Consider the following 25,822-nt stretch of genomic DNA (forward strand, 5'->3'; position numbering starts at 1 on the left):
GAATTGGTAGTGATGTCCCCACTTTCTGATTTTAGTAATTTGAGTCTTCTTTTTTCCTTAGTCCAAAAGGCTTGTCAATTTCGTTGAAGTTTTTGAAGAACCAACTTTTGGTTTTATTGATATTGTCTATTATTTTTCAGTTCTACTGTTCCTTTATCTACACTCTAATTGTTATTATTTCCTTTCTTCTGTTAGCTTTGAGTTTAATTTGCTTTTCTTTTCTAGTTCCTTAGGTTGTAAAGTTAGGTTGTCAATTTGAGATCTCTCTCTTTTTTTTTTTTTTTTTTTGCGGTACGTGAGCCTCTCACTGTTGTGGACTCTCCCATTGTGGAGCACAGGCTCTGGACACACAGGCCCAGCAGCCATGGCTCACAGGCCTAGCCGCTCCGCGGCATGTGGGATCTTCCCAGACCAGGGGATGAACCCATGTCCCCTGCATTGGCAGGTGGACTCTCAACCACTGCTCCACCAGGGAAACCCTCTCTTGTTTTTTAATGTAACATTTATAGCTATAATATTTCCCCTTAGCACTACTTTTGCTGTGTCCCATAAGGTTTGGTATGTTTTGTTTTTGTTTTCATTCATCTCTGTCTCTAAGCATTTTCTAATTTCTGTTGTGATTTCTTCTTTGATCCATTGGTTGTTTAAATGTGGGATGTTTTGTTTCCACAATTTTGTGAATTTTCCAGTTTTCTTTATGTTATTGATTTCTAACACCATTGTGGTCAGAGACTATACTTTGTATGATATCTATTTTTTAAAATCTATTGAGACTTAATTTGTGCCCTACATATGGTCTATCCTGGGAAATATCCCATGTGCAATCAAGAATGTTTATTCTGTTGTTGGGTGGAGTATTCTGAATATATCTGTCAGATCTTATTGATTTATTGTATTGTTTAAGTCCTCTATTTCCTCACTTAACTTCTGCTTGATTATTCTATCCATTATTGTGAGTGGGTATTAAAGTCTCCAACTATTATTGTAAAACTGCCTATTTCTCCCTTCAGTTCTGTCAGTTTTTGCCTTGTATGTTTTGGTGGTCTGTCATTAGGTATGTAAATGTTTATAATTGGTATATCTTCTTGCTGAATTTAACTTTTTATTAACATATAAAGTCCTTCTTTGTCTCTTGTAACATTTTTTTGATTTAAAGCCTACTTTATCATATATTAGTACAACCACTCCTGCTCTCCTTGGGTTACTGTTTTCATGGAATATCTTTTTCCATCCCCTTACTTTCAATCTGTTTTTGTCCTTGAATCTCAAGTGAGTCTCTTGTAGACAGCATGTAGTTAGATTGTGTGTTTTTATCCAGCCAATCTCTGTCTTTTGATTGGAGAGTTTAATCCATTTACATTTAGGTTATTACTGATAAGGAGAGACTTATTTCTGTCATTTTGCTGTTTGTTTTTTATATGCCCTATAGCTTTTTTTGTGCCTTATTTTTTTCATTCCTCTCTCTTTTTGTGTTTAGTTAATTTTTGTAGTGAAATGTTTAAATTCTCTCTTAATTTTGTGTATATTCTATAGCTATTTTCTTTGTGGCTAACATGGGGATTACATTTAACATCTTAAAGTTATAACACTCTGATTTGAATATAGTGGCTTAACTTAAATAACATACAAAAACTCTGCTACTTTACAGCTCCATCCCCACTGCTTTCTGTTGTTGATGTTACAAAATTACATCTTTATACATTATGTGCCCCAAATATAAAATAATAATGGTTTAAAAACACATTAGTCTCCCAGTTTATGTAGAAAGCAAGATTTGGAATTACAAACCAAAGTTACAGTATTGTATAGTAGCCTTTACACTAATAATTGTTTTTCTTTACATGTAATAGTCTCTTAAATCCTGTAGAAAACCAAAAGTACAGTTACAGGGCTTCCCTGGTGGCTCAATGGTTGAGAGTCCTCCTGTCGATGCGGGGGACATGGGTTCGTGCCCCAGTCCGGGAGGATCCCACATGCTGCGGAGCGGCTGGGCCCGTGAGCCATGGCCGCTGGGCCTGCGTGTCCAGAGCCTGTGCTCCACAACGGGAGAGCCCACAACAGTGAGAGGCCCGCATACTGCAGAAAACCCCACAAAAGTACAGTTGCAAACTATTGCTACAATAATACTAGCTTTTATAATTATCCATGTACTTACCGTTATTGATATCGTTATTTTTCCTTATGACTTTGAGGTACTGTCTAGTGTCCTTTTATTTCACCCTGCAGGACTCCCTTGAGCATTTCTTGCTGGGCACATCTAGTGGTCATGAATTCCCTCATCTTTTGTCTATCCGGGAATGACTTGATTTCTCCCTTACCTTTTTGTTTTATTGGTTTTTTTCGGCTACATCAGGACTTAGTCGCGGCACACGGGATCTTTGTTGAGGCACACGGCATCTTTTGTTGTGGTGAGCAGGCTCTTCATTGCAGCATGTGGGCTTCTCTCTAGTTGTGGTGTGCAGGTTTGTTTTTTTTCTCCTCTCTGGTTGTGGCACACAGGCTCCAGCGTGTGTGGACTCTGTAGTTTTGGCGCGCAGGTTCAAGAGTGGGTGGGCTCTGTAGTTTGCAGCACACGGGCTCTAGTTGAGGCACACGAGCTCAGTAGTTGTGGCATGTGGGCTTAGTTGCCCCACGGTGTGTGGGATCTTAGTTTCCCTGACCAGGGATCAAACCCATGTCCCCTGCATTGTAAGGTGGATTCTTTACCACTGGACCACCAGGGAATTCCCTCTCCCTTACTTTTGAAGGACAGTTTTGCCGGATATAGCATTCTTAGTTGACAGTTATTTTCTTTTTGCACTTTGAATGTATGGGCCTACTGTCCTCAGGCCTCCAAAGTTTCTGAGGAGAAATTTGCAGATAGTCTTATTGAGGAACCCTTGTATTTGATGATTCACTTCTCTCTTGCTGCTTTCAAGACTCACCCATTGTCTTTGGTTTTTGAAAGTCTGCTTATAATGTGTCTTGGTGTGGGTCTCTTTGAGTTAATTGTCTTTGGTTTTTGAAAATCTGCTTATAATGTGTCTTGGTGTGGGTCTCTTGAGTTAATTTTACTTGGAATTTATTGAGCTTCTTGAATGTTTATATTCAACATTTTCATCAAATTTGGGACGTTTTTAGCCATTATTTCTTCCATTTTTCTCTCTGTCCTTTTCTCTCTCTTCTTCTGGGGCTCCCATAATGTGTATGGTGGTCCACTTAATCATGTCTCACACATCCCTTAAGCTCTGTTCACTTTTCTTCATTCCTTTTCTTTCTGTTTCTCAGCCTCGATAATTTCCTTTGTCCTATCCTGAAGTTCACTGTTTCTTTCTTCTGCCTGCTTAAATCTGCCTTTGAATCCCTCTATGAATTTTTCATTTTAGATACTGCATTTTTTCAGCTCCAGAATCTCTTTTTGGTTTCCTTTTAGGTTTTCTATCTCTTTATTGATATTGACATTTTGTTAACACATCATGTTTTTGACTCTCTTAGTTCTTTAGGCATCTTTAAGACAGTTGTTTCAAAGTCTTTGTCTAATATATCTGTCATTACATTTTTTTCAGAGACAGAGTCTTCTGAATTGATTTTTTCCTTTCAGTGGGCCATTGTTTCTTTTGTATGCTTTGTGATTTTTCTGTTGTTGTTGCTGAACACTGGACATTTGAATCTAATAATGTGGTAACTCTGGAAATCAGATTCTCCCCCTTGCCAGGGTTGCTGTTTTTTGGTTTTTGTTTTTTGTTTATCGTTTTTCGTTTTTTGTATCGTTGTGAACTGTCTCTGTGCCCAAGATCAACCTGAGGTGTTAACTTAATGCCTTCTTATGTCTTTGCTGAGCCTTTCCTTGGGCATGTGCAGTCACTTTGTAATGTTCCCCATATGTGCAGTTGTTTCTGAATGTCCTAGTCTTTAATGTATGGCTTCCAAAAGGGGAAAAGCAAAATTGAAGGAGGGAACAAAAGGCACAGGCCCTTTAAATCTCCCAGAGGTCAGTTCAGCTGGAGGGGGAGGGGCTTGCCACCACGGAGGGGGTGGTGGAGTGACAACAATGGCTGCCTGCTCTGTCTGCACCTCTGAGATCAGAAACAGCAGTCAACAATTACGGTACAAATCTCGGTATCTGGAGGACAGGGTCCTTTTTACCCACCCTCGCTCCTGCAAACTGCGTGCAAGCTGCTCCAGGAACATGTGCACAGCTGGCTGCCACAAGACCGAGGGGTGGGGGGGTGGCTACCTACTACTGTGCTAAGAGCTGAAATTGACCAAAATGAACCAAAAAACTTTTCTTTATTGGAGTAAAATTGCTTTACAATGTTGTGTTAGTTTCTGCTGTACAATGAAGTGAATCAGCTGTATGTGTACCTATATCCCCTCCCTCTTGGACCTCCCTCCCTCCCATCCAACCCATCTAGGTTGTCACAGAGCACCGAGCTGAGCTCCATGTGCTATACACTAGCTGTCTGTTTTACACATGGTATTGTATTTATGTCAAACCTAATCTCCCAATTTAAAATTAACCAAAATTTAAGAGTCCAGATTAACCCTGGAAGCTGGAAACTTTCAACAGACTCCAGAGTTCCAAAACAGTTATACCAGATTCTGCTCATACAATTTTTGTCTAAGTGAGGAGACAGATTCCTGGTGCTTCCTACTCGGCCATCTTCCCCGAATCCTCACTGGAACCATTATTTTCAACATGTTTGAGACCGTGTTGCTAAATTCCTCTCCTAGAAGACTGTGTGGATATAGAGGTTGCAGGCAGCTGGAAAACTGCCTGATGCCTCAACGCCCCATCTCCTATGGGGAGGGATGGAGCCTCTACCATCACAAAACCCCAAGCCCCCATCAACCCCTTGCCTGGGTGGTTCCTTCTTCCCCTTCATGCCAAATGGAGGGAGGATTCAAATCATGGTGAGCTGGTACTCTGAGGTATTCAGATCTTGTCACTGCATCTTGTTTGAAGAGAGAAATAGCTTGCCGTTTTATTGGTCTCACAGTGGTCTTTTCCCTAAGTTCTTGAAGGTGTCCTGTGCATTTCTCAGCCTCAGAATTCTCTTCTTGAAATGGGCAGGTAAATGTTTGCCTCGTTAGAGACTTACATGGTAGAGTCAGCAGGATGATGTTTAGGAGGTGCATGGATGAAGCGTTGGCTGAATCATAAAGTGGGAGCAGCTGTCCTCTTTTCACTTCTCTTTAATCCTTCCTGTTTCGTCAAGGAGAAAGTCTCAGTTGGCTGCTGATGTCTGTAAGGCCTCTTACACTCCTGATCACCCTTTCCACGATGCGAGGCCAGGCCTCAGGCCATAGGCAGCAACGCCCAGGTCCCGTTCAACGGGCATCATTTTGGTTTTGTTTCCCTTGAGTTTCTCTTTTAGGGGTTACCTTCCATGCAGGGCAAATGATACTTTAGAAAACCAAGTTCAAAGTGAAATGATTTCTAGAAAATTTTTAAGGAAACACTACTCTGATTCTCAGATAAGGCAAAAAGTCCTCCAACATGGGTAAAAAAGTCTTGGAAATTGTATTTCTGTCCCTAAAGGGTAAGATTGTGGGAAAGTTCATGTTATATATTTCCGCAATGTTTAGAACTTTTCAAATGAGTGCAGATTATATTTTATAGCAGAAAAATAATCAAGAGCTATGGGAATGATCATGTCGTTTGGAAAGAAGATCATTGGTTGAAGGCAGTATGGTGCTTCAGTTAGGAAAGCACCTCTGGGTTCAGCAGAGGTTTTATTTTTTATTTTTTTTTTGTAGTATGCGGGCCTCTCACTGTTGTGGCCTCTCCCGTTGCGGAGCACAGGCTCCGGACGCGCAGGCTCAGCGGCCATGGCTCACGGGCCCAGCCGCTCCGCGGCATGTGGGATCTTCCTGGACCGGGGCACGAACCCGTGTCCTCTGCATCAGCAGGCGGACTCTCAACCACTGCGCCACCAGGGAAGCCCTCAGCAGAGGTTTTAAATCCACTCTTTGCTTCTTGACTTCCCAGAGTCCACTTCTCCATCTGTAAAATGAAGGCAATATCTGCCTTGAAATGTTGATTGAGGATCCACTGCGGAAATGCAGGTGGAGTACTGTAGCCTGATGCCCAACCTGTGCTGAGAACCCAATATATGAGATTAGCATCAACTAGCATCAGCTGCAGATGGGCAGTCCCCTCATTGTGTTGTAATCTTTATATGCATCATTGTCCTCCATTCTCAGAATGACCCTGTGAAGTAGATGCAAAATCATCACCGCATTTGCAGATGAGGAACACGTGGTACAGGGAGGTTAGGAAACTTGCCCTAGGTTGGGCAGCACAACATGTTGAAATCAGGATTTGCACCCAAGCCTCCTGACCCCAAAGGCTCTTTTATCAGCTCCACAGATCCCTGTGAGATGGGCTGATATTAACCCTGCTTGACATACAAACGAACCATGGTCCAGAGAAGGCAGGGACTTGCCTGGTGTCACCTAACAAGTCTGTTTGGGGCAGTGGGGCTCAGAACGGAGGCTCCAACCAATCAATCCCCTAACCCCCAGTCTCAGCCCCGAGCCTTTCTTCTACCCGTGTTTTGTGTGTCTGGGCACTGTCGGCTGGCATGGGAGAACATCGGTCAGGTGATCCATCCTGGAAGCAGAGATCCTCTTGTAACTTCAAAGAGTCCAGCTTTCTGGTCACTGATCTTCGGTCTTCTTTCACTTTCAAAAAAATGTATTCAGTTTAAACCATACAGGTAATGCATGACTAAATTCTCTTTGCAGAAAGCTAAGCACCTTCTACGTCAGGCTGAAATCTCCATTACTCACTGCTTCCCGCCCCAGGTCTGTCCTCTCCCAGTTTGAGGTAACCAGTTGGGCGTGTTGCCTTCCAGAACTTTATCTAAGCCTTCGCATTAAAAAAACAAGGGAATTCCCTGGCAGTCCAGTGGTTAGGACTCTGCACTCTCACTGCCATCGGGGAACTAAGATCCCACAAGCTGTGCTGCGTGGCCAGAAAAAAAAAAAACCTAAAACAAAACAAAACAACAACAACAACAAAAAAAACCCCAAAACACTTAAATTGGGCTCACTCACTGCGAGGCCCTGTTTTAAGTGCTTTTCTTGTATTAACTCATTCACACCCCTGTAAGGAAGGTACTGTTATTACCCTTGTTTTATAGATGAGAACATTGAGGCTCAGAGAGGCTATGCAACCTGCCTGAAGGCTCACAGCCTGAAAATAGTGAGAAGTTTAGTCCCAAATCTAGACAGCCTGGCTCCAAAATTCATGCTCTTACCCTCTAAGTTAAAAAAAAAAACATGTTATTATAGAACTGGAGTATTGGTGTTTTGTTTTATATGTATTCTTCAGACAAATGATGTCATATTATGCATATCATTATACATGTGTCTTGTCTAGTCAGTAATACATATGGAGGATCCAGCCACATGAGTCGTTCAAATGCAGCTGCAGGATTTTCTTATGTAGTGCACTCTGTGCCTTGCGGGCCTTGTGGCTCTCCCTGTAGATTTCTGCCAAGCAGTTTGGTTATGGAGTCAAAGGGCGGACACATGTTTTTTGTGGTTTTTTTTTTTTTTTTTTTTTTTTGGCTGCGTTGGGTCTTCGTTGCTGCACACGGGCTTTCTCTAGTTGTGGCGAGTGGGGGCTACTCTTCGTTGCGGTGTGCGGGCTTCTCATTGGGTGGCTTCTCTTTTTGTGGAACACAGGCTTGAGGCGTGCAGGCTTCAGTAGTTGTGGCTCACAGGCTGAGTAGTTGTGGCGCACAGGCTTCAGTAGTTGTGGCTCTCAGGCTCTAGAACGCAGGCTCAGTAGTTGTTGCAACGGGCTTAGTTGCTCCGTGGCACGTGGGATCTTCCCAGACCAGGGCTCAAACCCGTGTCCCCTGCATCGGCAGGCAGATTTCGTAACCACTGCACCACCAGGGAAGCCCAAAGGCCGGACACATTTTAAGTTTTAGAAATCATTGCCAATTTGCCTTTGAAAGCGGGCAGGCCAATTTCCAGACTGTGAATTCGAACCTCAGGATCTAACTTCTCTCCTTTACACCCCAAGCCTTCTTCATCCCCTAAATTCCAAAACCAGCACAAGATTCCTCCGGGATCCTCACTGACCGCATGGCTGGAGATGAAGGGGGATTCCCAGACCTCGGCTCCGTTTTCAGTTTGGTGTGGGCATGAGAGGAGGTGGCAGAGCCACTGAGCGGGGGCCTGATGCAAAGTGCAGGAGGAGTGTTAGTTGTCGGTCGACACCCTTAGGGTCTCATCTAAATATGGCCACCTCGGTGGCCTTCCCATCCCCAGCCTCTTAGAAGGCAAGAATCATTCGGCTCTGGTTTGCTGGGGAAGCAAGACACCGGGTACAAGGGAGCAAGGAGCCACTGTCCCCGCTGGGAGCGGAGAGCTGGGTGACAGCGTGGCCTGCAACAGTCGTCCCCAAGCTCACCTGGGCTGCTTCCAAAAGTGCTGAGGCCTGTGTTCTGCCCTCAGAGGTTGTGCTGTGATTGATCAGGAGTGTGACCCATTGGAAGTTTCAAAACCCTGGATGATTCCAACATGCAGACAAGTTTGGGACCCACTGCCCAGGACTGCGCTGGGCAGGACCCTTCTCACAGAGGCCTCACCAGCCACTTCCTGTAGGTTCTGGGCCCAAACTGCCAGGGCTGAGCTGGAGAGGCAAGGCCACTACCTGGCCACCTGCTGTCTGAGCCAGGCCAGGGCTGCCTGTGGACACTCCAGTTTCGGGGTGGGGGCGGGTACATCCAGAAACCCTAGGGGATCTTTTGGTGGAGAGTCTGAGCCTTCCGAGCAGGAAGGTAGCTGGGGTAAAGGAGACAGTTTCAATTCTAGTGATGCGGGCTGGGGCCCAGCTTCCTGGTTTCCAGTGACAAGGAGAGAGAAGCCTTGTCGGATTTGGAACAGTGACCACCCAGGCCCAGGCCTGAGGCCCAGAGTACAGGCTGGTGCCACCTCCACAAGGGCTTTGAGGCAAGAAGATGGTTGTTCAACTTCCACTCTGCGACTGTCTAGCTAGTGCCTTGGGGAGGTCCCCTCACTGCTGGGAGCCTCGGTTTGTGCTTTGGTAAAGCATGTGACTGCATTTTAAGTCCTGCAGGACCCTGTCATTGTGAGGGATAATAAAGAGGATTGTTTTCAAAGGAACATTGGGGGCTTCCCTGGTGGCGCCGTGGTTGAGAGTCCGCCTGCCGATGCAGGGGACGCGGGTTCGTGCCCCGGTCCGGGAGGATCCCACATGCCGCGGAGCGGCTGGGCCCGTGAGCCATGGCCACTGAGCCTGCGCGTCCGGAGCCTGTGCTCCGCAATGGGAGAGGCCACGGCAGTGAGAGGCCCGCATACCGCAAAAAAAAGGAACAGTATTCTCCTATGTCATCATCCCCCCATGGAAATGTGCCGTGCCGAGGACCCGTCTTGCCTGCTATGCCAGCTTTTGTGGTTGCGGGAGGAGATGGCCACTGATGTCCCCTTGAATGTAACTCCCGTGGGGCCTCATGAGAAGAGGGTGATTCCTGGGGTGGGGCTGCATTGGTCCCCCAGAAAGAGCCCACTGGGTCAGTCTGGTCCTACTTCTGCTTCTTATTTGCTGTGAGTGTCAGCAAAGCCTTCCTTTCTCGGGACCTCTGTTTCCCAATCTATGAAATGGGCCTGGCATGGACCCCACTGCCAGGATTCTTCCAGCTCTCTTCCCCTTTGCATCTGGGCTCAGGCATCCTCTGAAGCCTCGGACTATGATCAGCCACCCTGCGGGAAGCAGAGGCCCTGGGTTCCCAGTCGTCAGCCCTGTAGGGCTTGGCGTGGAGGTTGCCCAGAGGGCTTGGGGGCCTCTGTGGACTCTGGTCCACCCTGGGGTCCCCAGGCCTGACCTGTTCACTCAGTCCTGAGAAAGCGACTTCAGTAGCACTTTCTTTTCTCAATTTCAGTGATATTTTGGTCCAAATGTCTTGAGTGGATGTCATGGCCGGGGATACTGACCCCACCAACCGCATCCTTCCTGATCCTGACGTTAGCATTGGCAGCCTTCTTATTTCTGTCCCTCTCTTCCAGCTGCCTGGCCTCAGTCGCCCCCTTCTGTCCTCTTTTCTCCCACCTGGGCCCAGGGGCTGGGGCAGAGCCCTGGAGTCTGCCAGTGCCCGGGGGGGACAGGGCTTCCAGCCTCCCACAGACCCTGATCCTCGGCCTGACCCTCCCAGACAGCCCCGGGAACAGGGACAGTGCGGGAGTCCAGCTCCTGCAGGTCCAGGGATACCCGGGGGATGGACAGCGTCAGCGAGGGGAGGTTAAATAAATCAATAACACTGTGTATGTGCAAGCATGGTCTCATCTTTTATTTTCTCACAGTCAGATTTATATACCCTAAGTGATTACATCATCAGGTGCTTAGCTAAAACCTCAGAAGATATTTATAATAGATTGTACCTAATATTTCTGTATGTACTTTTAAAAATAATTCTAAAGGTTCTCAAAACATCATTGTTTTTTCTTAGAGTAGGTTCAATCCGTACTAATAACAAAGCCAAGCTAATATGTAACAAGCCATTAAAAGAAACTATGGAGGAGGACGTTTCCTGACCTTTCCTATGTGTCCCAGAGGTCCGCATGGACAAGTCTTAACAATGTACCCCTAAATCATCTACAATATATTTCACAATTTAATCTATCACTGTGTTCTTCTGGGCAAGAAGCCTTGTCTGAATGGATTAGTCAACGATTCCAATGTTGGCAGTCGACTCTGTATGATTAATTTATCCTTATACCAGAACCAGCAATACCCATAATCACTTATTACTCCCATGTAGGGCCATTGTTTTTTTATTATTGGTGTTTTCCTTAGAAACAACCCTACATTTCCAGGTTGTTTGTTTTTTCTCCCACCAGCCAGGGGCTGTTGTTAACAAGTTCCAATTCGTAGGTTTTGGTTTGGGAGGGGGAAGAAGATGTTTTACACAGTTAAGCTTGGGACGGGGGGCAAACCCCCCATGTACTTTTTCAAGGTGGAAACACAAAATTACAAAACAGCTCAGAAGAGATATAGTCAGCTTCCTGGGTGCAGCACTGCCCTGCAGCGCTGTCTTGGCTCGTTGTTCCGTGACCCTGTCATGGCACAGAGGCTCCAGGTTGGCTTCCAACAGGACAGCAGGTGGTGTCCCCCTTGTAGAGATGAGGAAACAGATCCCAGCAAGTGGGAGGGGTGCTGCCAGCACCTGTTACTCCTGAGCCCCAGCCTCAAGCGGGCTTCCTCTCCCTCCAAGCAGGAAGAGGGAAGAAGCAAAAGAACAGCAGCCAGAAGTATGCAACTCAAACCATATCCTCTCCTCTCTCCCTTCCTTCCTTCTACCCTGTGCTAGGGGCTGGGGCTACATAGGAAACAACAAGAACAACAACCCTGGTAATAATAGCTAACTGGCCAGATGCCTTGTCAGGGGTTTTGCCTGCTTCATCTCCCAGCGACCTTGCCAGGTAGCTATTATTACCCCCAAGGCTGACCTGGCTGGTGCTTCCTCTCACCAGTCTACTGGACCCCCTCATAGGCCAGTCCCCCTTCCCCCATCCATTGTGGGTGTAGGCCCACTAACACCTGCACCCCGCCCTGAAGGATTGCCCTTGGCTGATAGGAATGCCCCTCCTCCCCCCGTAGGCGTGGCAGACGTGGCGGATATGGGCGGCGGAACAGCGCAGCCCCCTTGCTTCTTGGCCGGACAAACTCTGGAATGTTGCTCACATCCCAGAGTTCCCTGTGGTCAGGCTAAAGCTAGACTGCTCCTGAAACCACATCTGTGCTTAACTTCTTCCCCGACCCCATCCTGCTTCCCTTCCCACCTTAATAAATAACTTTGACAGACACCCCTGTCTTGGGATCTGCTTTTAGCAGCCTGACCTAGAACATCCCCATTTTACAGATGAGGACGCTGAGGTACCAAGCCATGGAGTAACCAGACCATAGCCACACAGCTGGTAACTGTGCAGTAGAGACTCAAACCCAGGGCCCTGGTGCCAAGGTATTTGCCCTTATCCAGAATCAGGCAGTGTCCCTGCCCTGGAGGTGTACCCAGCTGCTGAAGGAAGGGTGGGCCAAGAGGAAATGATGATGCAGAGTGTCCAGCCCTGCTGTGGAGGAGAAAGGCGAGACTGCTAGGGAGGGAAGCCCAATACTGGGGGTGCCACGCGGTCTGGGAAGGCAGCTGAGAAGGGAGCAAAAGCCGATTGGAGCTGTGGGTCCAGAAGGAGAAGGAAGAGTCTGCAAGATGGAAAAAAACAGCAGGGCATTCAAGGCAGAGCAGGGCATGTGTGCAAGGCAGGGAGTTGTGAAAGAGGATGGCGGGGTGGGCATATGGGAAGATCGTGCCCATGGAAGCATGGTCACATGGCAGGGCAGCACGGGTGGTGTGAGGGGGCCTGGACATGGCCAGGACCCAGACGGTGAAGGACCATTTGTTTATTCATTCTTTGAGCCTTTCTTTGGCACCTGATGTGGACCTGCTTTGTGGAAGTCATGCTAACGTGGTGCCACTTCATCTTGCAGGTGGTGGGAAACCACAAGAAGTTTAGACAGAAATGAGGCCAGACCAGAGCTGAGTTTTGGAGACAACTCTGGCCAGAGGCGTGTGTGCTGGCGTGCGTGCACGTCTGCATGCATGTGGACTGGAGGTGGGGGGGTGTCTCCAGGCGCAGGGAGCAGCGAGGGCAAAAGCCCTGGGACTGGGGCAAAGGAACTGGCTGTGATTTCTTCACTCCGGCCCCTAACCTCCACAGCAGTGGCGTTCCCTGGGTGGCAGGAGAGATTCCCCAAGAGCACAGCGATGAGGGCAACGGAAGGGGCTGTCTGCTTAAAACTGAAGCCAGGATGGAGAGATCCTTCCATGCCCCCCCCCCTCAGTGAGACTAGCACCCCAGCAAGGTCCCCTGCCCTTTTCCCTCTTGCTTTCTGGACCTGGAGTGGCACCGGACTGCAAACCCACATGCCTGGATTCCCTTGGCTGCTGACTGTTTCTGATTGTGTGATGCTGGGCGTTTCACTGCCTCTCTCTGAGCCCCATGTTTGATCGCCCTATCCCAGGGATGCATTGGTGATTCTTAGGAGTAACACTTTTTTTTAGCCGGTGATCCCGGTGCTAAAATGCAAATATGAAGGCTTGAGAGTTTATTGAGGTTTATCTTCTTTGTTCTATTAGCAACGCTCTGCTATCTTGCTTTCTGTAGAACAGTAATAAAATTTTATGCATTTGGGTAACATGAACCCATAAACTTAACATCATTTAAAAATTGTTATTTTAATTCATATTTAAATTTTAAAACTGCTAGCCATGCATGGAGAAATCGGTAGAAGCACAGTGACTAAGAATGTGTCTCTCATTCTTTGATGGCTACCCCAAACCACATAGATACCAATGTAGGAGATTTGAAGGACAACCAGTATAGGTGAGGTAATAGATATATTTGATTTTTTAAAAATTAATCTTGTTTAGGTAATATATGCATACAACATAAAATTCTAAAAGTTCCCCTCCCTGGGGACAATTACTATTATGAGTTTCTTCCAGAAATATTCATGTATTTAGAAACATACACATCTTATTTTTCTTTACACGAATGCGACATAGGTACCTTATTCTGCCCTTGACCATTTTTAAAATGTGATACATCTTGTTCCATATCATTCCACATAGTTCTGCCTCTTTCTTTCTTTTTTTTTTTTTTTGCAGTACGCGGGCCTCTCACTGTTGTGGTCTCTCCCGTTTCGGAGCACAGGCTCCGGACGCGCAGGCTCAGCGGCCATGGCTCACGGGCCCAGCCGCTCCGCGGCATGTGGGATCCTCCCGGACCGGGGCACGAACCCGTGTCCCCTGCATCGGCAGGCGGACTCTCAACCACTGCGCCACCAGGGAAGCCCCTGCCTCTTTCTTTTTAATGGCTGCATAGGATTTCATTGCGTGGATGTGCCATAAGTTTTCTTTCTTTTTTTTTTTTTTGGCGGCTTGGCCTGTGGGATCTTAGTTCCCTGACCAGGGATTGAACCTGTGCCCTCAGCAGTGAAAGAGTGGAGTCCTAACCACTGGACCCCAAGGAATTCCCAGGACCTTGTTGTTTATCTGTTCTTCTAGTACTTTCATGGTTTAACTTTTTACATTTAAATTTTGACTCCATCTAGACTTTATTTTGGTATAATTTGTGAGACAGAAATCCATCTTTATTGAAAAAGAGTATCTTTTAAATGTTCAAGGAATATTTTTAAATTTCTCATATACCAAGCCAAAAAGGGAACTCTCAACATATTCCCAAAAGCAGAAATTATATAGGATTTACTCTTTGTACAGTATAGTAAAGCAAAAAATTAATGACAAAGATTTTTAAAAGAACTCACCCCTCTATTAAATGACTCAGTTCAAAATTATAATCTACTAGTAATGTAATATAAATTTGCTATAAACAATATAAATTTATGGAACTTGGCCAAAAGTTCTTTTAAAAGGAAAAAACTCAAAATGGCCTAAGGTGTAAAGTTCAGAAGTTTAAAGAATAACAGTCTCAGTAAATCAGGGGAGAGAAATAAGAAAATAAAAACAAAAATTATAAAACTAGAGAAGGGAAAATTCTACAGAATTGATAAAAGAAAACAAAAGTTTGTTTTTAAACATAAGATACCAACTGCTGGCAAATTTAATAAGGAAAGAAAGACAAAGTAAGAGAAATTAAATTAAGTACAAAAATGTGAAGTGTAAAAGTACAAGAGGGAATTCCCTGTTGGTCCAGCGGTTAGGGCTCCACACTTTCGCTGCTGATGGCTGGGTTCAGTCCCTGGTCGGGGAACTGAGATCCTGCAAGCTGCGTGGTTCAACCAAAAAAAAAAGGTACAAAAAAAATATTATACACAACTGTGTGCTGCATACTAAGTTTGAACATTCTTGACGAACTAAGCAAATTTCTCAGAAAAAATCCATAAATTGCCAAAAGTTAATTTAAAAATAAGTGGAAAACAACCAACACAGTAAGAGGAATGTTAAAGTTATCACCTTTGATTTTTCTTTTAACTGTTCAAACCACTTGATGGTGTTGAGAAGAACTTTGGCTTTTCCTCAGGGTGCGATAGGGAGGGGCAAATGTATGTGGTGTGGGCCACATTTTGACTTGACCTTCTGGCTCTCAGTGAAGGATGTGGGGGGTAGGCCTCCTGGCTCAGGAATCCAGGTGAGAAATGATGGTGCCAGGTCTAGGTAGCAGTGGAGGAAGTAAGATTCTGTGATATGCTTGGAGAACTTAAGCCACCTTTGGCCTGAGCTTGAGGAAGATTGAGGCCACCCTTCACTGGAATGGGGAAGGGGGTGGGTGGGAGGGACAGTTTGGGAGGGGAGATCAGGAGCTCGGCTTTGGACCGGGAAATTTTTTTTTTTTTTTTTGGCCACACCCCACAGCATGGCGTGCAGGCTCTTAGCTCCCCAACCAGGGATCGAACCTGTGCCCCCTGCAGTTGAAGCATGGAGTCTTAACCACTGGATGGCCAGGAAAGTCCGCGGAAATTTTTAAATGCATAGGAGGCATCCAAGAGGAGTAGCTGTGAGAATTAAAATAGATAAAGCCTAAAGGCACTTGCCTGGCATTTAGCAAATATTCATTACATTATCTGTTCAACTTTTTCAACACTTTCCCAGTGAAAATGTAGTTTTGTCCCTATAACACACACAGAAACATTAAACAAAAAGCAGAATAAAGTATTTCCTCGGTGTGTATGAATTACTTTTTAATTTGAATTTTCAGTCTCTATCTGTCATACTTAAATGCAGATACTTATCCTCACTTATTGCCTTCCTAATTGTTTTTGTTTTAGTGTTTCACATTCTGTAGGGAACTTCCATTCATGTGAGCAGCACTGCTGGTTTCTTGTGCTTACTCAGCATTGTGAATTTCTCTTCCTTACACATTGGGGAAATGTCTATTCTTGTTTTTAATGTGAACGTTTTATGGCTTTGAAAAAAAAATTGAAATGCACCCGTTGAAAAGTTTTAATGGGACAAAGTGGTCCAGAAGAGAATGGTCATCCTTCCGTATCCCCATCCTCGGTTGCTCAAGTCCCTTATATAAAATGGCGTAGTACAGTTGGCCCTCCGTATCCGCGAGTTCCACATTTGAGGATTCAAATCCACAGATGCAGAACCCACAGATACAGAGAGCGAACTGTACAGTGTAAAGGGCTCTCCTTTGCCTGGGTCCCCCAGGTTCCCTCCCCAGACACAATCCTGTCACCAGTTACTTGTGTAACCCTAGACTTGGTCTCTATGTATGCAAATGCACACAGCACATTTAAAACATACATGTGCCATAGCTTTTAAAAGTTGAATTCACTTACTAGTAAACTTTGGAGCTTTTTTCACTTAGCATGTTTTTGCTGTTCATCCATGTTGCAGTATGTATTGTTACTTTGTTCCTTTTTATTGCTAAATAATATTCTATTGTATAGATATACCATATTTTGCTCATTCATTTGTGAGTTTTTGAACATTTGGACTGTTTTCACTTTTTAGCTATTAAGGATGATAAACATTTGTGTACATGTTTTCGTGTAGATGTATATTTTTATTTCTCTTGGATATAAACCTAGGAGTAGAAAATTGCTGGATTATAACTCTCTGTTTAACATTTTAAGGAATTGCCAAACTTTTTCAAAGTGGCTGCACCATTTTGCATTCCCACCAGCAGTATATGAGTTCCTGTTTCTCCACATCCTCATCAGCACTTGTATTATCTTCTCTTTCATTACAGACATTCGATGGGGGTGTGAAATGGTATCTGGTTGTGGTTTTAATTTGCCCATACAGAAAACTTTAATTTAATTATGTAACTAAAAAATAATTCTTAAGAAAAAAAGGAAATCCCCTGGCTGTCCAGTGGTTAGGACTCCGCGCTCTCACTGCCGAGGGCCCAGGTTTAATCCCTGGTCAGGGAACTAAGATCCCACAAGGGGTGCAACGTGGCCAATAACAATAATAATAATAATAATTCTTTCCATTTAAAACAATTGTATTACTATGTGTTTTTTATATAGTTGATTTACATACAATGTTGTGTTAGTTTCAGGTGTACAGCAAAGTGATTCAGTTACACATACATATATATACATATATATATTCTTTTTTTAATAATCTCTTCCATTATACCATTATAGGTTATATATGTGCTGTGTTTTGTTTGTTTTTGGCTACATTAGATCTTCACTACTGCGTGCGGGCTTTCTCTAGTTGTGGCGAGTGGGGGCTACTCTTCATTGTGGTGAGCGGACTTTTTATTGTGGTGACTTCTCGTTGTGGAGCACAGACTGTAGGCACACGGGCTTCAGTAGTTGCAGCGCGTGAGCTCAGTAGTTGTGGTGTGTGGGCTCTAGGGCACACGGGCTCAGTAGTTGTGGCGCATGGGCTTAGTTGCTCCACAGCATGTGGGATCTTCCCAGACCAGGGCTTGAACCCGTGTCCCCTGCGTTGGCAGGTGGATCCTTTTTTTTTTTTTTGTATAGTATTTTTAAATAAATTTATTTTTATTTATTTAGTATTTTTAGCTGTGTTTTGCCTTCGTTGCTGCCTGCAGGCTTTCTCTAGTTGCGGCGAGCAGGGGCTACTCTTTGTTGTGGTGCACGGGCTTCTCATTGCGGTGGCTTCTCTTGTTGCAGAGCATGGGTTCTAGGCGCCAGCGTCAGTGGTTGTGGCATGAGGGCTCAGTAGTTGTGGCTCGTGGGCTCTAGAGTGCAGGCTCAGTAGTTGTGATGCACGGGCTTAGTTGCTCTGCGGCATGTGGGATTTACCCAGACCAGAGCTCAAACCCGTGTCCCCTGCATTGGTAGGTGGATTCTTAACCACTGCGCCACCAGGGAAGTGCCTGGTACCATAAAATTTTAATGACAGTTACTTTATAAAATGCCTTTGTTTGGAAGCCTCTTCGTTATTTCCTGCCTCTCCCAATGAATAGTCTTTGATATAATTGCCTTCGTTTTTTTTCTTTTTATCTAATTCTAATTCAAAACGTTTATTATGAAATAGTTAAGACATACAAACACTTCTCATATCTGCCATTTTTTGTCTAAAAGACCATTATTATAATTTTACCAAGTTCTCAGAAGTATCCTACTGTAATATATTTAAGGCATTGCCTTAAATATGTCTGTTAACTTAGAGGGTTTTTTCCTTTCACTTTCTGCAGTCACAGGCAGGCTTGTCTTAGTCTGTTATAGTGGTTCTGGCCGTCATAACAGAATACCATAGACTGGGTGGCTTACACAACACACATGTATTTCTCACAGTTCTGGAGGCTGGGAAGTCCAAGATCAAGGTGCCAGCAGATGTGGTGCCCAGTGAGGACCCTCTTCCTGATTTGCAGATGGCTGCCTCCTCCCTTTATCCTCCTCACGTGGCAGTGAGCAGAGAGAGGAAGCACCTCTCTCCTGCCTTTTCTTATAAGGGCACTAAACCCATCATGAGGGCTGCATCCTCATGACCTAATTACCTCCCAAAGGCTCCTTCTCCAAATACCGTCACACTGCAGGTTTAAGCTTCGTCATATCAGTCTGGGGGGAACATAAACATTCAGTCCATAGCAAGGCTTTATTTCAATTTGCTCATGCTTCTCTCCATTTCTTCTGTTAGAATTTGAAAGTTTTCTTTTTAAAAAAACCATTATTACCTCAGTAGCTCTTTAACAGGCTGTGTTTTTTTCTCCTTGTTTCTAACTACAGTACTTATCTCTGTTATATTAGAATATGTTCTCCTTTTTAAAAATTTATTTTATGAAGTGTAGTTGATTTACAATGTTGTGTTAATTTCTGCTATATGGCAAAGTGATTCAGTTATATATATATACATATATATATACATATATATACATTTATATATATGTATATATATATAGTCTTTTTCCTATACTTTTCCATTATGGCTTATTATAGGATATTGAATATAGTTCCCTGTGCTATACAGTAGGACCTTGTTGTTTATCCACTCTATACGTAATAGTTTGCATCTGCTAATCCCAAACTCCCAGTCCATCCCTCCCCCACCACCCCTCCCCCTTGGCAACCACAAGTCTGTTCTCTGTGAGTCTGTTTTGTAGATAAGTTCATTTGAGTCATATTTTAGATTCTACATATAAGTGATATCATATGGTATTTGTCTTCCTCTTTCTGACCTACTTCACTTAGTATGATAATCTCTAGTTCCATTCATGTTGCTGCAAATGGCACCCTTTCATTCTCTTTTATGGCTGCGTAGTATTCCATTGTGTGTGTGTATATATACATATATATACACGTATATATGTGTGTGTGTATGTGTGTATATATATATATATATACACACACACACCACTTCTTCTTTATCCATTCATCTGTTGATGGACATTTAGTTTGCGTCCATGTCTTAGCTATTGTGAATAGTGCTGCTATGAACATAGGGGTGCATGTATCTTTTTGAATTATAGTTTTATCTGGGTATATGCCTAGGAGTGGGATTGCCAGATCATATGGCAACTCTATTTTTAGTTTTTTGAGGAACCTCCATATTGTTCTCCATAGTGGCTGCACCAGTCTACAACAGTGTAGGCGAGTTCCCTTTTCTCCACACCCTCTCCAGCATTCATAGACTTTTTAATGCTGGCCATGCTGACTGATGTGAGGTGGTACCTCATTGTAGTTTTGATCTGCATTTCTCTAATAATTAACAATGTTGAGCATCTTTTCATGTGCCTATTGGCCATCTGTGTATCTTATTTGGAGAAATGTCTATTTAGGTCTTCTGCCCATTTTTTGATTAGGTTTTTTGTTTTTTTGTTATTGAGTTGTATGAGTTATTTGTATATTTTGGAAATTAAGCCCTTGTCCGTCACATTATTTGCAAATATTTTCTCCCAGTCCGTAGGTTGTCTTTTCATTTTGTTTATGGTTTCCTTTGCAGTACAAAAGCTTGTAAGTTTGATTAGGTCCCATTTGTTTATTTTTGCTTTTATTTCTATTGCTTTGGGAGACTGACCTAAGAACATTGGTACGATTTATGTCAGAGAATGTTTCGCCTATGTTTTCTTCTAAGAGTTTTATGGTGTCATGTCTTATATTTAAGTCTTTAAGCCATTGAGTTTATTGTGTGTATGGTGTGAGGGTGTGTTCTAACTTCATTGATTTACATGCAGCTGTCCAACTTTCCCAGCACCACTTGCTGAAGAGACTGTCTTTTCTCCATTGTATATTCTTGCCTCCTTTGCCTAAGATTAATTTACCATAGGTGTGTGGGTTTATTTCTGGGCTCTTTATAGAATGTGCCCCCCTGATGTGGATTGATCTAAAGTCTGGAACTTTGTTGTTACATTCCTCATACGTTGGAGATAATCAATGCACACTACTCTGATCTTTTGCCTTTCTTCCGTTCTTCCACGTACTTTTTAGCCATCTTTTTTCTTCTCTATTCCTTATTGTTAGACAAGATCTCTAAAGCTGTATTACGTAGGCATTTGTGCCAGAGCATCATTTTATTTTATTTTTTATTGAGATATAGTTGATGTACAATATTATGTAAGTTACATGTATACAACATAATGATTCACAATTTTTAAAGGTTATACTCCATTTATAGTTATTATAAAATATCAGAGCATCATTTTATTGTCCTCTTGGTGAGATAGTGATCGATGCCTCTGGGTTTTCTCACTAAGAAGAATGTTTGCTCTTGATTATTTAAAAACTTCTTCATGATGTATTAAGAGAAAAGACTGCACATTCTAACCTCTTTGGAGTTTTATTAGGAAAGGAAGCTGACATCTGTGGTAAGGATTATTCCATTTTCATCCAATAAATTAGCTGTAATAAGTCTGCTGAATTTGAGGGGCCTGCAGTGACGTCACAAGTCACTGTAAGGGGAATGTTCAAGTTGGAAGAGGAAGAGGGGCATCCTCTGGGCCAGATACGGTGGGAGGTGACACCAGGGAGGGCTGGGCTGTGAACAGTCCGGGGACAAAAAGAATCTTGGTTGGGGAAGAAGAAGATCTGTACCTGAAGACGAGGAGACTGTTTCTGGGTCGATGTCCTCAGCGGTGTCAGGGGTAGGGGTCAGTGTCTTCTTTACAGGATTCCTCTTGGAACTTGGAATAATGATGGGGAGAGTGCACTGTCTTCTCTCTCTTAGGAGCCTGTCCTATGGAAAGAACATGAAAATCCAGCTCAGGGACTTGGCCCAGGAACCCATGAGACCCTCTCTGTGGACATCCTAGAACATCTGTGATGAACCAGGAAGCCAGGTAGGTGATCATTCCCCTTTGCCTCCTCTCTTTCCCTCCCATCCACTCCTTCATCCCCCACCTCCTACTGCCAGGACTGCTCCCTATGGCTCCCTGGACTGCCCCCAATGTAGCAAAGTTACCCTTAGTCACCCTTCAGCATGAGAATGAGAATTATCAGACAGAGAACATCAACAAGGGCCTGCATCAGTATCTACCCTTTTCACGGATGGTGTGACCAAGGCCCTGACAGAGAAGAGACTTGCTCATATTAAGAGTGTATCAGTTAAGATAGGCTAGTGTATGCTGCAGTAACAAACAACCTGCGAAGTCCCCGTGGCTTATGACAACAAAAGTTATTTCCTGGTCTCCGTTCTTGTCTAATATGAATCGACTGGGGCCTCTAGTCCACACTATCCTCTTTCCCAGACCCAGGCTAAAGGAACAGCCAAGATCTGGAATACTGCTGGCCACTGTGTTAGAGGAAAAGAGAGAACAAGGTGAACTTCTGCACAGACATGACATGGGTCATTCTTTAGCATATTTCATTGCCAAAGCAAGTTTCGTGGCCGTACCCAATTTCAAAGGGGCAGGGAGATGCGATCCAACCAAAGGCCTAGAAAGAGAGTATCTGTGAACAGAGAAGTAGTTACAGAGCTGGGACAGGCGCACCCGTCTCCGAACTCTGGGGCTGAGGCTCTTTCTACTATAAACCTCTGTCTGCAAGGCAATTTCCCACAGACTTTCACAATGGCCAATAATAATATGATGTGCTTTTTCTTCCCGGGATGGTTGTTTTTAAAGAGCTTAAGGTCTTACCCCCAGGGGATAGAGCACTCATGATGGAAACAACAGCGTCATGTTAGACTGGCCAGAGGGGAAGTTTGAATATGAAGGACTTTCCCAGAAATTATACCATCCAGGCACTCCTCACTTCCGCCTGGCACCTTGCTGCCCTGGATGATTTCTTTATGGGCCACGTGATTTTGGACATTATAGCCCAGAAAAGAAGCTGTGCCCTAGGCCATGGTCACATCCTCGTTCCAAGATCACACAAAGGGCAGGGATTAGCCCTTGTCTGGTGCCACCTAGGGATCCCAAGCCTTGGAAATTTACTGGCCTGAGAGGTAAGAAATCTCAGTTCTGAGCCTGGCTCTGCCATGGACTTGTATGATGACCTTGGGCGGGCGTGTCCTTTACCCTTCCTTGGCTTAGTCTTTCCATCTCTTCAGTGGGGATGGTGATCCCTGCCCATGCCGTAGATGTGAGCATGTCTCATGAATTCTAAAGCCCTGTGCCTGAGCAAGGAGTTGTTGTTATTAGTTGAGTTGGGGAAGGGTGACCAGAGAGAGCTGGGGACATGTGCCCAGTAGGCCTCTGCCGAGAGAAGCTGGCGTCTGAACCCCAGGACACAGGGTCTTTGCCCCAGCCTCTGGAAATTAGTATGGCTGGCCCCTGGGCAGGCCTCCTACCTTTTTCAGAGTTAGAAGTGGAGTCTCTGGAGTTGTGATAATTAGATGAGACACGTAAAGCATGTAAAACAGTGCCTAACACATAGTAAGTGCTTTCTGAGTGTTTGCCTCTATTATTAAGGAAATAGTACCAGAAAGTACATTTGGAAATGTTATAGTATATTCCAGTGTATTATGGATAACCAGTTAATCTCCCACTGTTGGATATTTAGGTTGCTTCCAATTTTTAACTATTAAAAATAATCTTGCAGTGCACAGCTTTGTAACTAAAAATTCTGTATACCTCCATGATTGTTTCCTAAGGCTAGAATGTTAGAAATGGAATTGCTGAATCAAAGGGCCTACAGACTTTTTAGGCTTTCACTACATGTGTCCCTTGCCTTATTTTAGCACTCTTACCAGCACGTTGTTTGAGAGTTCCAGTTTAGAAGGGGAGAATTTGCTTAGAGAGAGAGAGGAGACAGTCTGTATTAGCTAGGATTATATTTCACTGTGAATAGCAGAAAGGCCCAGGCAACAGGGGTTTACACAGAATAGAAATGTATTTCCTTGTCATGTAATAGAAATTCAAAGTCAGAGAGTCCAGGGCAGGAAAGCTTTACCCTCCATCTTCCTCAGTACTGGCTTCTACCTCATAATCCAACATGGCTGCCCAAGTCTCACCCATCACATCGGCATTCCAGCCAACAGGAAGAAGCAAAGAATGATATACAACATTTCCGCCTACATCCCATTGGCCAAAATTTAATTACATGGATACATCTAACTGCAAGGGAGGCTGAGAAATATAGTCTATTCCAGATGACCAGGGAATATACAGGGGTTCTAGTACTAAGGAAGAAGGGAAGAAGAGATCTGGGGGGACAACTAGTTGTCTGCCATGAGCTTAGCTCACACAGAGAGCAGCACAAATGGGTCCATGGAAACAAGAATGAGTAAAAAGCATCGTCAGGGCATTATCCATGGGGGATGAACTAGACCATTCCAGAGCCAATACATAGGTACAGATTAATTTTGCAAAGGATGCAGAAGAAGGAGATTAATTTATGGGACCAAGCTCTGGGCAATGGCATTGAGACTCCATGGAGAGGCCACTTCTTTGTCTTCTGTGTCTGTCTCTTCTCTTCCTCTCAGATGTAGGGAGTGGTTTTTGACTGCCCCTCTTGGCTTCCCCCAGCCGAGTTTTCCCCCAGCTCGCCTGCCTCCCAGCTCACCTGCCTACCTGGTCCCTGTAGGGCCGGGCTGCTCATGGACCCCATTAGCCTCCAGCTGGGCACCGAGAACCTGTACAGATGTCTCGTGAGGCTGCTCAGCAAAGACCCAGAATGGCTGAGCGCCAAGGTGAAGTTCTTCCTCCCCAACATGGACCTGGACTCCGGGGACCAGTCCCCAGACCCCACACAGAGGGTCATCCAACAACTCAGCAAACTGCACACCCAGGGTCAGAGCACCTGGCAGGAGTTCATCCACTGCGTGTGCATGGAGCTGGACGTACCGCTGGACCTGGAGGTGCCGTTGCTGAGCACTTGGGGCCACGGAGACGGTAAGAGTGGCCGTGAGAAGTGCAACGCCACCAGCTAGCCCGGGACGTGGGGAGCCAGAGAGGCCCAGGCGAGGCCGGGACCTGTCTGGCTCAGAGACAGCATGGCCAAACCAGGAACAAAATGCCATGTTTCTCTGCACCCCCTGGAGCAAATGCCCCAACACCACCAAATCCTCTGGGGACCTGGAGGTCTCCTCCTTCCACCTTGTACCACCCCCGTTGCCCAGAAAGGCAGGATGCACAGAGAGAAAGGACCAGGTGACTTCTTCCTGCCAGGAAATTCCAAATAGCCTGTAACGTGCAAGAGGCTTCTTTTCGCAATGCAGAGTCAGAGACAGTCACAGGGAGAGCCCTCTGGCTGCTGCTTCTGTGCAGGCTGATTGAGCTCTGTTCTGTCCAGCGAACATTTCTTGGGCTCTTTCTATTTACACAGCACCGTGGGGAAGCACAGAACATTGAGGGGTGACGGTGTTCTTGGAGAGAAAGTGAGAACTGACTCAAGAACTCTACAAGGCAGAGTGCAGGGCAGGCGGGGAGGAACAGTGTACACACGCGTGGATACACACGTACGTGTATGCACATATGCACACGCATACCTGTGTTTGCACAAACCTTTAGATATGCACACGTGTCTGCCCCCAGGTGCCTTCAAGGCTCACCACCAGCTGTGCCCTCCACAGATAGCTGAGTATAGATCTTTCCCTTGCTGGGAACCCACCCTGAGGGATGAGCCCCCAGCCAGACATGGGGCCAGAGCTGGTCCCAGGGCATCCTAGCACATGCCCATAGCATATTATCTCCTTCCCTCTTCCAGGCTTCCCCAGGCAGCTGGAAGTTGGCGAGGAAAGCCGACCAGACTCTCAGCTCCACCCTGGTAAGCCCTGGGGTTGGGGAGTGGGAGTGGGGGTGAGCATGCTAAGTCCTCACCTCAAACCTAGAGCAGGCTGGTGGTGGTGGCTGGTCACAGCCATTTCCCATAAACCAGCCTCCTCATCCTTGGACCCATCTGCACACTTCCCAGGTCCCTCACCATGACTCCCAGACTCACCTGCACCCCCTCTCTGCCCCTCAAGGCTTTGGCCTGTCCTGATACATGTTCCCAGGGGTCTAGCCTGGAGCCTCCTGAGAGAATCTGAAGTTGTCAGCCCTGGACCACTGCCAGAATCCCCCTGTCTGGTTTCACTAGGGAAAACCCGTTCTCACTTCCCTGTCCCCGAGCCTCAGGGCCTCGTGCTCCAGCCCCACAGACTCAGGCCCCTCACCATTCAGACACTCGCAGGCCTGACACTAACCCACAGACTGCCGTCCACACCCAGGAAGCCTCTGACTGATTTTCTGATGGAGAGCAGCAAGGTCAGCGATCAGACGGTCCTCCTCACTGATTCATAGGCCACACTCTATTCAGAATCTTTCTTTCGTTTTTTTTTTTTTTATGTGGTAAATTACATGGAATCAAATTTACCATCGTAACTACTTTTGAGTGTACAGTTCAGTGTATTAAATACACTCACATCATCGTGCCACCACCACCATCCATCTCCATAATTCTTTTCATCTTGTAAAGCAAACTCTACCCATTAAACAATAA

The 25,822-nt window shown here is 45.2% G+C and overlaps 1 protein-coding gene across 1 annotated transcript in view; it reads left to right on the plus strand.

Annotated features, from left to right (window-relative positions):
- The window catches only part of NLRC5 (NLR family CARD domain containing 5), a 116,897-nt gene that overhangs the window by 34,757 nt on the left and 56,318 nt on the right, over nucleotides 1-25,822 (plus strand). Inside the window, exons 10-12 of the mRNA XM_059044007.2 lie at nucleotides 21,129-21,240; nucleotides 23,927-24,234; nucleotides 25,049-25,108. Coding sequence (XP_058899990.1) covers nucleotides 21,224-21,240; nucleotides 23,927-24,234; nucleotides 25,049-25,108 — 385 coding nt within the window. The 5' untranslated portion in view covers nucleotides 21,129-21,223. The remainder of the gene's footprint in view (nucleotides 1-21,128; nucleotides 21,241-23,926; nucleotides 24,235-25,048; nucleotides 25,109-25,822) is intronic.

Source organism: Kogia breviceps, chromosome 18 (genome assembly GCF_026419965.1).
Source record: "Kogia breviceps isolate mKogBre1 chromosome 18, mKogBre1 haplotype 1, whole genome shotgun sequence".
In the NCBI taxonomy this organism is placed as follows: domain Eukaryota; kingdom Metazoa; phylum Chordata; class Mammalia; order Artiodactyla; family Physeteridae; genus Kogia; species Kogia breviceps.